The sequence below is a fragment of the Panthera leo genome, chromosome A1, assembly GCF_018350215.1.
Source record: "Panthera leo isolate Ple1 chromosome A1, P.leo_Ple1_pat1.1, whole genome shotgun sequence".
NCBI lineage: Eukaryota > Metazoa > Chordata > Mammalia > Carnivora > Felidae > Panthera > Panthera leo.
Window position 1 is genome coordinate 85,556,202 of NC_056679.1, and position 13,774 is coordinate 85,569,975.

Genomic DNA, 13,774 nt, shown 5'->3' on the forward strand with positions numbered 1-13,774 from the left:
AGATAGATAGACAGACATATCTATATATAGAGAGAGATAGAGAAAGATGGAGAGAGAGAGACAGAGATGGACAGAGACAGACACAGACACAAAAACACAGTGATAGAAGCAGAGAGGCAGAGGTAGAAAGAGAAGCAGTATAAGGAATATTTTTATACAATAAGGTAGGCTGAGAAGTCCCCAATCTGCTGTTGTCAACCTGGAGATCAGGAGAATTGATGGCATAGTTGCAGTCTGAGTCCAAAGGCCTTATTCCAGTATAAGGGCAAGAGAAAACTAATATTTCTGCTCAGCATTCAAGCAGGAGATGTTTCCTTCTTAGACTTTTTTGTTCTATCCAGGTATTCAACTGATTGAGGTCCACTCACAAAAGAGAAAGCGATTTGTTTTATTCAGTCTCCCAATTCAAACATTAATCTCATTAAGAAGCAACTTCACAGGCACACTAAGAAAAATATTTGTCCATATGTTTGGGTACATCCTACCCAATCAAGTTGACACATGAAATTAACCATCATACTTCTAATAAGAATGAGGGTCTGGTTTATTATGGGAGAAATTCTCCTGAGGATCGGATCAGTAGAACACTGAGAAAATTTTGATGATTAATGCAGGCAAAGGGTAGGTATTTGAACTTTATAATGAGGAATCAGAGCACTGTTACAACACTGGCAAGCTTCCCATGAGATATGGAACTGAGGATACTGGGACAATACAGAGAAACTTCTGACAGAAATGCAGGCAATGTTTACTATTGGGCAATTTAAACATTTTATGATAATTAATATTGGAATGAAGAATAGAACACTAATATCTTACCAAAAGTATCAAGGGGCACCTGGGTGGTTGAGTCAGTTGAGCACCCAACTCTGGCTCAGGTCATGATCTCACAATTTGTGAGTTCATGCCCCACTTCGGGCTCTGTGCTGACAGCTCAGAGCCTAGAGCTTGCTTTGGATTCTGTGTCTCCCTCTCTCTCTGACCCTCCCCTGCTCACACTCTGTCTCTCTCTGTCCCTCAAAAATAAATTAAAATGTTATTTTAAAAAATATATCAAAATTGGGACAAAAAGGTAGAAGAAGCCCCATCATACCTTGTTCTCCCACAGAGACACAAACGTAACATTATACAATCCAAAAAAATCTTTATGAAAATGCCAGAAATCAATTCAGAAGGTGCAATATCCCAAAGAAGGCGAAGTTAAGAACAGCACAATGAAATGTGTAAGAAGAGCTGCTGTATTTAGTCTACAAAATCTCTTCCCCAAGCCAGCAAATATTGGCACAATTTGGACAAAAGATCCAAGTTGAAATTTTTCCTTTGGGAGAAGAAGAGTGGAAATGACTTTCAGTGTTTCAGGGACTTTCCTGAGGGACTGGTTTTTGTCTTTCATAACTTGTGGAGTGATGATGGGAACTGACAAATATTGAACACCATGGGGTTGCTGAAAACAAAGAGAGGAGAGGGGTCTGTGACACTACCAGGGAATTTGCATTACCATGGGCAAACATCAATGGGAGCATGTTTTCTGAAAAAGACACTGGCAAACATCTTTAATTGGGAAATTGCATGCACAAGACTAAAGGAGATTTGTCCAGAAAAGTTTTCAGAAGTTCCCAGAAACTCTACCCAGGCTGGTGAAAGGTTTTCCCTGTATAAAGGCAATGGCAAAATATACATTCTTCCCAAGTGCATAAGTATATCATGTGGTAGCCAACAAAATAATTATTTTTCCCCATAACTTTTAATTATTTCCTCTTATAGACAGAAGTGCCAAGTATTCCTTTTGGAAGAAATTTTCTTTGAAGTACAGGTTCTTTGCTTTGCTTTATTATTTTGGTTAACATACAGTGCTATCGTAGGTTTAGGTGTACAATTTAGTGATTCAACCCTTATGTACAACACCCTGTATCATCACAAGTGTACTCCTTTGTCCCCATCACCTATTTAACCCCTCCTTCCACCTATCTCCCCCCCTGGTAGCCATCAGTTTGTTCTCTATAGTTAAGAATCTGTTTCTTTGTACTCAAGTTTATTTATTGATTTTGGGAGAGAGAGAGAGAGAGTGCAAGCAGAGGAAGGGCAGAGAGAGAGAAAAAAAATCCCAAGCAGACTCTGTACTGTCAGCAGTGGGCTCAATCCCATTAACTGTGAGATCATGACCTGAATCTAAATCAAGGGTTAAATCCTTCAACACCTGAGCCACGCAGGTGCCCCAAGAACCTGTTTCATGATTTGTGTCTCTCACTTTTTTTTGCTTTGCTCATTTGTATTCTTTCTTAAATTCCACACGTGAATGAAATCATAGGGTATTTCTCTTTGGCAGACTTATTTCACTTGGCATTATACTCTCTAGCTCCATCCATGTCATTGCAAATCGTAAGATTCAATTATTTTTTATGGATGAGTAATATTCTATTATATATGTATATATACATATACATACCTCGTGTGTGTGTGTGTGTGTGTTATATTCTCTCTTCTTTATCCACTCATCAACCAATGAACATGTGGCCTGCCTCAATATCTTGGGCATTTTAAATAATGCTGCAATAATCATATGGCTCATGTATCCCCTTAGATTACTGTTTTTGTATTCTTTAAGTAAATACCTATCAGTATGACTGCTGGATTATAAGGTAATTTAATCTTTTTAACTTTTTGAGGACCCTATATACTGTTTTCCACAGTAGTGTCTGAAAACTTTTTCTTCAGTGCACAGCTACGTATGTATTCATTTTTATGCCAGTACCATACTGTCTTGATTATTACAACTTTGTAATGTAACTTGAAGTCCAGAATTGTGATGCTTCCAGCACTGCTTTCCTTTGTCAAGATTGCTTGGTTATTCAGGGTCTTTGAGGATGCATACAAATTTTAAAATCGTTTGTTCTAGTTCTGTGAAGAATTCTGGTGACATTTTGATAAGGAATGAATTAAATGTGTAGATTACTTTAGGTAGTGGAGAAAATTTAACATTTGTTCTTCCAGTCCATGAGCATGGAATGTCTTTCCATTTCTTTGTGTCCTCTTCAGTTCTTTAATCAGTGTTTTACAGTTTACAGAGTACAGATCGTTTGCCTCTTTGCTTAGGTTTATTCCGAGGTATTTTGTTTATGGTGTAATTGTAAAATGGATTGTTTTCTTAATCTCTCTTTCTGCTGCTTCATTGTTGGTGTAACAGAAACACAAGGGATTTTTGTACATTTTCTGTATTCTGCAACTTTACTGAACTCAGTTATCAGTTCTAACATTTTTTTGGTGGAGTCTTTCAGGTTTTCAATATATAATATCATGTAATCTGCAAATAGTGAAATTATTACTGTTTACAAATTGGATGCCTTTTATTTCTTTTTGTTGTCGTATTGCTGTGGTTTGGACTTCCAGTACTATGTTTAATAAAAGTGTTAAGAGTGGACATCCTTATCTTGCTCCTGATGTTAGGGAAAAAGCTATGTTTATTCCCCTTTTTGGATAATGTTAGCTGAGAGTTTTTCATAGATGGCATTAATATGTTTAGGTATGTTCCCTCTAAACCTCCTTTGTTGATGGCTTTTTATCACAAATGGATGTTGTACTTTATCATATGCCTTTCTGCATCTATTGAAATGATCCTATGGTTTTTATTATTCTCTTGTACATGGGATGTATCACAATGATTTATTTGTGAATATTGACGTGTCTGGATCTCCATAATAAATCCAATTTTATTGTAGTAATGACTTTTCAATGCCCTTATTTTTTTTTAATATTTATTTCTGAGAGAGAGAGAGAGAGAGAGAGAGAGAGAGAGAGGCGGGGTGGGGGGTGGGACACAGAATCCAAAGCAGCTTCAGGCTCTGAGCTGTCAGCACAGAGCCTGATGCCTGATGTGGGCCTCAAACTCGTGAACTGAAAGATCATGACCTGAGCTAAAGTTGGGCGCTTAACTGACTGAGCCACCCAGGTGCCCCTCAATGCATTTTTGAAGATGGTTTGATAGTATTTTCTTGAGGACTTTTGCATCTGTGTTTGTCAGGGTATTGGTCTGTGTAGTTCTATTTTTTAGTGGTGTCTTATCTGGTTTTGGCATCAATGCAATATTGGCTTCATAGAATAAATTTGGAATATTTGTTTCCTTTTATATTTTTTGGACTAGTCTGAGAAAAAATAGGTATTTACTCTTCTTTAAGTGGTTGGTAGAATTCACCTGTGAAACAATCAATTCCTTAAATTTTGTTGTTGGGATTTTTTTTCATATCATTTTAAATTATTTGCTGGTTATTAATCTGTTCAAATTTTCTATTTCTTCCACTTTCAGTTGTGGTAGTTCATATGCTTCTAGGAATTTATCCCTTTCTTTTAGGTTGTCCAATTTGTTTGGCATATTATTTTTGATAATATTCACTTAAAATTGTTTGAATTCCTGTGGTGTTGGTTTTTCTCTTCTTTCATTTATGATTTTATTCACTTGAATCTTCTCTATCTTTTTTTTCTTAATAATATTGGCTAGAGGTTTATTGATCTTATTGACCTTTCCAAAGGACCAGATCCTGCTTCATCAATCTGTTCTTTAATTTTTTTTAAGTTTATTTGTTTGTTTTGAGAGACAGAGGAGGGGTAGAGAGAGAGGGAGAATCTCAAGCATGCTCCACGCTGCGAGTACAGAGCCCAATATGGGGCTCTGATATGGGGCTCAAACCCACAAAACTGCGAGATCATGACCTGAGCTGAAATCAAGAGTCAGATGCTCAAACAACTGAGCCATCCAGATGCCACTTCATTGATCTATTTTACTGTTTCTTTAGTTTTTATGTCATTGGCAGATGACATGATATTCTACATAGAAAACCCTGGGTCATCTGGTGGCTCATTTGCTTAAGCATCCAACTTTGGCTCAGGTCATGACCTCATAGCCTGTGGGTTCAAGCCCCACGTCAGGCTCTGTGCTGACAGCTCAGAGCCTGGAGTCTGCTTTGGATTCTGTGTCTCCCTCTTTCTCTGCCCCTCCCCCAGTCATGCTCTGTTTCTCTATATCTTACACAAAACTAAAAATAAATAAATAAATAAATAAACAACCCAAAATACTATGCACACATAAATTGCTAGAACTGATATGTGAATTCAGTAAGGTCATAGGATAAAAAAATGTTCCATTTTTAGACCTATGGAACAGATTTGTAGAAATTTATTGCATTTCTATACACCAACAATGAAGCAACAAGAATAATAAATCAAGGAATCAAGGTCATTTACAACTGCACCAAAACCAATGAGATACCTAGGAATAAACCTAACCAAAGAGGGAAACATCTGTATTCTGAAAACTATAAAATACTGATAAAAGAAATTGAAGATGACACAAAGAAACGGTAAAACATTCCATGCTCATGGATCAGAACAAATATTATTAAAATGTCATACTACTGAAAGCAATCAATACAGTTAGCGCAATCCCTATCAAAATGCCAACAGCATTTTTCACAGAGCTAGAACAAGCATTAAATTTGTATGAAACAACAAAAGACCCCAAATAGCCAAAGCAATCCTGAAAAAGAAAAGAAGGCATCACTATTTCAGACTTCAACTTATATTATAAAGCTATAATCTTCAAGATAGTATGGTACAGTCACAGAAACAGACACATAGAAAAATGGAACAGAATAAAAAAACGCAAAATGAACCAACATTTACATGGTCAATTAATCTTTGACAAAACAGGAAAGAATATCCAATGTAAAAACAAAACAAAAGAAACAACTAAAAAAATGGTCTCTTTAATAAATGGTGCTGGGGAAACTGTACAGCAACATGAAAAAGAAAGAAACTGGACCACCTTCTTACACCATACACAAATGTAAATTCAAAATGAATGAAAGACCTAAAGGTCAGACAGGAAACCATAAAAGTCCTAGAAGAGAGCACAGGCTGTAACTTCTTTGACATAGACCTTAGCTACTTCTTACTAAATATGCCTCCTGAGACAAGGGAAGTAAAGGCAAAAATAAACTATTGGGACCTCATCAATATAAAAAGCTTCTGCACAGAGAAGTAAACAATCAAAAAAAGTAAAAGTCAAAATTCAGAAAGGGAGAAGATATTTATAAATGACATATCTGATAAAGGGATAGTATACGAAACATACCAAAAATCTTATAAAACTAAACACTCAAAAAAAAACAAACAAACAAGCAAGCAAAAAGAAACAAATAACCTAGTTAAAAATGAGAAGAAGAGGAGAGGAGCCAAGATGGGGGAAAAGTATGGAAGTTTTTGTGTGTCTCACGTCCTTGAAATACAGCCAGACCAACATTAAACCATCCTACACACCTACAAAACTGATTGGAGGATTAACACAACAATCTGCACAACATGAACCAAAGAATTCAGCAGGTGAGTGGTGTGGAGAGGTGAACTTGGGGAGAAAGAAGTTGGCAGCAGGGAGGGAGCCAGTTTTGCACGCGGGGAGAGGGCAGAGACTGGGGTGAGGGGAGAGAATACAGAAAAGCACCCCTCCCCAAAAGCAGCTGGAGAGAAAGTGGAAAATTGGAAACAGCCACAGGGACTAAACTAAAAGGGGAGAAAGGAGAAAGGAGAGGGTTTAAATTCCATTAAGACTGTAAACAAGGGGAGCACAAAGTCTGCAACTCTGCAGCTCCATACCTGGTGGTGCTCTGGTAGGAACAGCGAATCCCCAGGAACAGAGTGGGGTCTGGGAGGTTCTTGGGCCACACAGGGAAAAGCGGTTTCGCTGCTAGAAGGATATTTGGTAGAAAATGTTGAAGCCACCTGGTCCCAGAAGACTGCCACATTCGCTGGTGCTGGAACAAGGTCCTTAAGGGTGAAGCCTTGTGTGTGCCAGATGTGTGTTGTGATTTTCCACAATCCCTGAAACACTGTTGCTACACTATCTCACGAGCTTTTTCTGGGGCAGGCTGGCACCTGGCTGCAGTCTCAGGCACCGGCAGCAGCAGGGTCCAGCAAGCGTTCCTGGGTGCAGCCAGCATTTTGGCATTGCTCAGTGAGACCCTCCAGCGGAGGGGAGGAATGGGTCAAAGCCACAGTCCTTCTGAAGTAAGGGGCCAGGGAAAACTGCCACATCTGAGACAAAACTCGGGAGAGAGGTGCTCCCTGGGGCTTGGTAACAGACAGTGAGGAAGCGGAAAGTGGATGAAAGCTGAAGACAGAGGACAGGTGCACGACCTCATCAAAATAAAAAGCTTCTGCACAGCGAAGGAAACAATCAGCAAAACTAAAAGGCAACCAACAGAATGGGAGAAGATATTTGCAAACGACATATCAAATAAAGGGTTAGTATCCAAAATCTATAAAGAACTTATCGAACTCAACACCCAAAAAACAAATAATCCAGTGAAGAAATAAGCAAAAGACATGAAGAGACACTTCTCCAAAGAAGACATCCAGATGGCCAACCAACACATGAAAAAATGCTCAACATCACTCATCATCAGGGAAATACAAATCAAAACCACAATGAGATACCACCTGACACCTGCCAGAATGGCTAACATTAATAACTCAGTCCACAACAGATGTTGGTGAGGATGAAGAGAAAGAGGATCTCTTTTGCATTGTTGGTGGCAATGCAAGCTGGTGCAGCCACTCTGGAAACAGTATGGAGGTTCCTCAAAAAACTAAAAATAGAACTACCCTACGACCCAGCAATTGCACTACTGGGCATTTATGCATGGGATACAGGCGTGCTCTTTTGAAGGGATACATGCACCCCCATGTTTATAGCAGCACTATCAACAATATCCAAAGTATGGAAACAGTCCAATGTCCATTGACTGATAAATGGATAAAGCAGATGTGGTATACATATAAACAATGGAATATTACTCAGTAATAAAAAATAATGAAATCTTGTCATTTGTAGCAATGTGGATAGAACTAGATTGTACATCATAAGTGGAATTAGTCAGTCAAAGACAAAAATCATATGACTTCACTAATATGAGGACTTTAAGAGACAAAGCATATGAACATAAGGGAAGGGAAATGAAAATAATATAAAAGAAGTGAGGGGGACAAAACAGAAGAGTCTCATAAATATGCAGAACAAACTGAGGGTTACTGGAGGGGCTGTGGAAGAGGGGATGGGCTAAATGGGTAAGGGACACTAAGGAATCTATTCCTGAAATCATTGTTGCACTATATGGTAACTAATTTGTATGTAAATTTTAAAAAAATAAAAAATAAAACAAGTTAATAAAAAAATGTGAGGAAGACATTAATAGGCATTTTCCCAAAGTAGACATACAGATGGCTAATAAACACATTAAAAGATGCTCAACGTCGGTCATCATCCAGTAAATACAAATCAAAACTGTAATGAGATATCTCCTCACAACAGTCAGAATGTCTAAATTTAACAACACAGGAGAGAACTGGTGACCCAATGGCAAGTGATTAATGAATGGATAAAGAAATGTGGGATATGGTTGGTGGTAGAACATATTATCCTAAGCGAAATTAGTCAGAGAAAGACAAATACCATATGATGTCACTCATATCTGGAATTTAAGAAACAAAACAGATGAAAATAGTGGAAAAAAGAGATGCAAACCAGGAATCAGACTCTTAACTGTAGAGAAAAACATGAGGGTTACTGGAGAGGAAGTGGGCAGGGAGATGGGTAAAATGGGTAATGGGGATTAAGGAGGGCACTTGCTGTTATAAACACTGGGTGTTGTATGTAAGTGATGAATCATAATTCTACACCTGTAACTAGTATTGCACTCTATGTTAACTAACTGGAATTGAAATATAAACTTGAAAACAAAACACAACAATTCCAAGTCAATCAAGAATCTGCTCTGTGATTTGATTCACACATTCATGGACATCACCCCTTGAACCCTTGATGTGTAGACCTATGCTCTATTACACTATAACTCTTCCCACAATGATAATTATGAAAAAAATATATACTGAAATTTGTTTAAGCAGTTTGAATTTTCTTTGTAAATTACTCATATTTTATTCACACATAGACATGTTGCTATAACTTGCTTTTATGTTAACAAAATGAAAATGATATTTTCCAATGGGTAAAGTGTAAGCAGACAACTTTGACAAAGTTGAATTCTCTAGAGTTTTTACAAAATTTCATTTAAGAAAATTCATGTTTATTTTATTTTTTAATGTTTATTTATTTTGGGGGGAGAGAGAGAACATGAGTGCACTTAGGGAGGGGCAAAAAGAGAGGGAGAGAGAACCCAAGGCAGGCTCCATGCTCAGTGCAGAGCCCAATGCAGGGCTCGATCTCATGACCATGAAGTCATAACCTGAGTTGAAATCAAATCAGACACTAAACCCACTGAGTCACCAGGTACCCAGAAAAATTCATGTTTACTTAAAAAATACACCATTAACATTAACTTTTAGAACTGATAAATTGAGATGTTTCTCTTGGAGAAATAATGGAATTTACAGGTGTCACTATAAATAGAAAGCTAAGGATTACATTTAATGAGCTGGCTGTCATTAGCAGTAAAAGGAGTATAAATTATTTTGTTTTTCTTTCTTACATGAAGTTAACTAGCTCCCCTTGGGGTCCAACTTAAAACTTTTCCTCTGTTAATAAATAGACTTCACTTACTCACTCAAGCATATATTCTGGATTTATAATTCCTGGCAAATAATCTTTACCCTACCCTCTTCTTCCACTATATTTCGTATAAATTTGGGATAATTAAGAAAACGAATGAAATATGAATAATTTGTGTGCTAAAATTAATAATATAAAATCAGGGGAACAGTTTTTGCATATCACCAGCCATAGCTGCCTCTTTCTATTCAACATAACTGAAGAGCATGTTTTCAAAAGACAATTTCTGGGTAGGGTTAAATATGATGAATTCTAGTGGTTGACAAGTGGCTATAGTTTTCATGCTGTCTCCTTTACAGGTGGAGATTTGATAGTTGGACCCTGTCCAAGACCCTCTCTTCATTTATCAGTTTCCAGTACGGAGGAGACTATAGAAGAAAAGCTTTCATAACAACAACAACAACAACAAAAATAGGGCAGGTATGTCAACTGCTTTTTTCTCCTAGGTGCACTCTCTTCCACAAGTATGCAGTTGAAATTCTGCCTGTAGACACTCTGTCTCTGTCTTTCACTATCTCTCTCCCTCTCCCTGTCTCTCTGTCTCTTGTTTCTCTGTCCTTTTCTCTGTGTTTCACTCTCTTGGTTTCTGCCTATGGACTCTCTTTCTCTGTCTCTTTGTTTTTCTCTCCCTCTCTCTGTCTCTCTTTCTGTTTCTGTCTCTCTTTTCCTTTCTCTCTCTCTACCCTTCCCTCCCCCTGTCTTGTTGCTGTGTGAGTCCTGTGATCTGATCGCCTAGTAACTTAAGTTGTGCAAACAGCAAAAAATATTCAATAGAGAATTAGAAAAAGGACTAGGAAAGTCTTTCACATAAAAGTCTACAAGGAAATAACAGAAAAGAAGAAATAAAGGCAGGACAAAAAGACACACTGGAAATATGAATTAGTGGAGAAAAGAGAGGTGTTAGAGTACAGAGGGTTTAAAGGACTTTATGCAAACTTCAGGCTATATCTTTTACATTTATGTTCCTCTGTGTTTAAATATTCTCATAAGATTAAAGATTCTCATAATCATTTTACTTTCTTTTTATTTGGTTAGTGTTGTGGTGCTTTGTTAATAGCATCTAGCATTGGTGTGTGTGTGTGTGGTATGGAAGATAGTCAACAGATTATATAACCAGTCTATATCTTCCATTTAAGCACAGGCTAGCAAATTTAATTCAAAGATTTTGATAAAGAACACAAGTGTATCACTAAAAATATATATCCACAAAGGAGACATAGGCCCATAAGCAATTTCACACTGACTTCAAAATGGTAAAAAAAGCTTAGCTTTGAAACAATTACTTTTCTAAGGTCATTACTATAAATTTGGAAGTTCAATTGTTTAGAGGATTAATTATATTATTCCTTCTAATATTGAAGTAATGAAAGTAGTTAAAATAAGTAGATTTTGTGTATTATTGTACTTTTATGACATTGGAATTTATGTTCCATAAGAACTAAGAATTAAAACAAAACAATCATTCCTTTGTCTTGCTAAATGTAAACTTTATTATTATTGATGATTTTTTTCTTATAGTAGAAAGAGAATGGAATTATTTTTAACTATTATATTTTATACTAGGAATTTGGTAAAATCATTTTATTTTGCAGAATCTCTAGTTCCTTTTTAGAAAATGGATATTAATATTTGATTAGTAAAATGTAGAAGTGTGCTGTGTAGTACATATGATACAATGAGTAGAGGTGGGAGAAATTCTCAGTGTGAAACCAAAACCCTGTAATTCATCAAAAACAAGCAGTTGCATGATGCAGACAGTGATTTGGAAATGTTATTATTCCTTTGAATAGAATATTTGTCCAACAAAATTTCACAAATAATTGTTTATCCAACTTAAGATACATTTATCTCTAGCATTGTAGTTGATGTAATATGGGAATAGATTTAATGTCGCAATTTTAAAATAAGACCATTTTTGGTTTTTGCCTTCCTTTCATTTCAGCAGGAAACTTTCAATAGTCAAAATGGGTCATGGGAATTTCAGTGTCATCAGTGAGCTGATCCTTGTAGGATTTTCCAATTACCCCCAGACTGAAATTCCACTCTTTTTTCTATTCTCTCTGGTCTACTTGGCAAGTCTCTTTGGAAACACAACTGTCATCACTTTAGTCATTCTAGATTTCTCTCTCCAGACACCCATGTACATCTTCCTCTGTCATCTGGCCTTTCTCAACATATTTTTTAGCACATTTGTGGTCCCCAAGATGCTTTTTAATTTTCTCGCAAGCAAGAAAGTTATATCTTACAACTTCTGTATTGCTCAGACCTACATCACCTTATTCCTGGAGTCAACTGAGTGCTTTCTTCTTGCAGTAATGGCTTTGGATCGCTATGTGGCCATTTGTTACCCACTGAGATATCTGCTCATCATGAACTGGTCTGTGTGTGCGGCATTAGCTCTGGGGGCCTGGACCGTTGGCTTTTTTGCCTCAGTGGTGCCTCTCTACCTCACAATTCTTCCACTCTGTGGTCCATATGTTGTTGACTATATTTTCTGTGAATTGCCCATTCTTCTTCATATGTTCTGTGCTGATACATCCCTGCTGGAGACCATAATGGCCACAGGAGGGGCTGGAACAGTGTTATTCCCCTTCCTCTTCATTATACTCTCTTACCTTCGCATCCTGGTGGCTGTGATGACAATAGACTCTATTAAGGGCAGAAAAAAAGCCTTTTCCACATGTACTTCCCACCTGATTGCTGTGATCATGTATTACGGAACAGGAATGATCCGGTACTTAAGACCCAAGTCCCTCTATTCAGCAGAGGGAGACAAACTCATTTCTGTGTTCTATGCAGTCATCAACCCTATGCTGAATCCTTTCATTTACAGCCTAAGGAACAAGGAAATGAAGGAGGGTATGAAAAAAGTTATGGGCAAATACAAAATTAAAACAAAACAACAAATCACAGACTAGAATCTTTATGATTCTATAAGCATTCTTATAAGTGTTCTTATAAGCGTTTAAGGCAATGCTTATTTTTTTAACCTGTGTTCATATCCAAATACTATGAGACCAAGCTCCACCCCAAGTAATTTGGATTTGGCAGACTTCCAGATGAAAGTAGTCATTACATTTTTACAAATCTCCTCAAGTGTTTCCAGTTCAGATTTCTCCCATGAGTTAATATTTATGTATAGTTGTTCTTTAAGTGTTAGAACATTGTTATATCAACTCAATCAAATAGTTTGTGACCTGCACGATGAATTCCAGGTCAAAACATTCTTATCCTCTGTAGCCACTCAATTTACAGTATTTTATTCTCTATTTTTCCATTTATTTTGCAAAGTTTAAAATTATGACAAGGTGACCAATCCTACTCTACTCATATGCTCCATCCTTTGAGGGATATAAATCTGAAGATACAAGTCTCAGATCTTTACAGGGGTAAAAAAGGCAGGCTAAATTCTGAAATACATGTCATTAACTCTTACAAAAAGAAAATATATCTGAAATTACTAATGAGAATTTTTTAAAGAAATATAAAACTCTGTCCCCATTTTACTGCTTTTACTTTTTATTTATCTAAACTTTTACTTTTTGGTCTCTAATTTTAGGAAAAGGGTATGATTTTTTGAAATTGAAAACGAGAAAAAAACTTCTCAATTACTTAAACTTTAGTTATCTCCATATGGAAAATAGCTTGCAGGAGTAAATACTAACCGTCATTTAATTTATTAACTTTTTAGCTATTTAAACACGTTGGCTACAATAGATTTGCAACTATAGTATTTTGAGGAGCCATATGCTAATTAGTTTAATACTGCTAGATTTGGAGGCAAACTTAAGAGTTAATCCTAGGTTCAATCACTTAGTTGGTGCATGTCCTTTATCAAAATCTTCCCTGTGCTTTAATATCCCACTTGAAAAATCAGGAAATGCAATGTATAGGAGTGTAAAAGTGAACACATATAATACAACTAAACTATGGGAGAGGCTTAAAACACACAAGACAAGATCATTCTCCATCTGCTATTGAAAAAAAGAAAAACTTTGTGCTAGATTCTACAATATTTTAGAAAGAAAATAAATGTACAGTAATTACACTAAATAAAACATTTTTCAGATTATCTTTTCTAATATCTGTTGGAAATTGATGTTCCCATGAAAGTGGAAATTCCTCTTTTCAAGGTTAGGTTTGTACACTTGGAATAATCTA

At 36.6% G+C, this 13,774-nt stretch overlaps 1 protein-coding gene across 1 annotated transcript; it reads left to right on the forward strand.

Annotated features, from left to right (window-relative positions):
- Window positions 1–11,577: 11,577 nt before the first annotated feature.
- On the forward strand, window positions 11,578–12,531 carry LOC122229669 (olfactory receptor 2A12-like). The gene has a single exon (XM_042955030.1). It carries the CDS (start codon window positions 11,578–11,580, stop codon window positions 12,529–12,531), a length of 954 nt encoding a protein of 317 aa, XP_042810964.1.
- The last annotated feature ends 1,243 nt before the right edge of the window (window positions 12,532–13,774 follow it).

Coding starts and splice junctions, on each gene's coding strand:
- LOC122229669 (XM_042955030.1), top strand. CDS start 11,578: ATGGGTCATGGGAATTTCAGTGTCATCAGTGAGCTGATCCTTGTAGGA.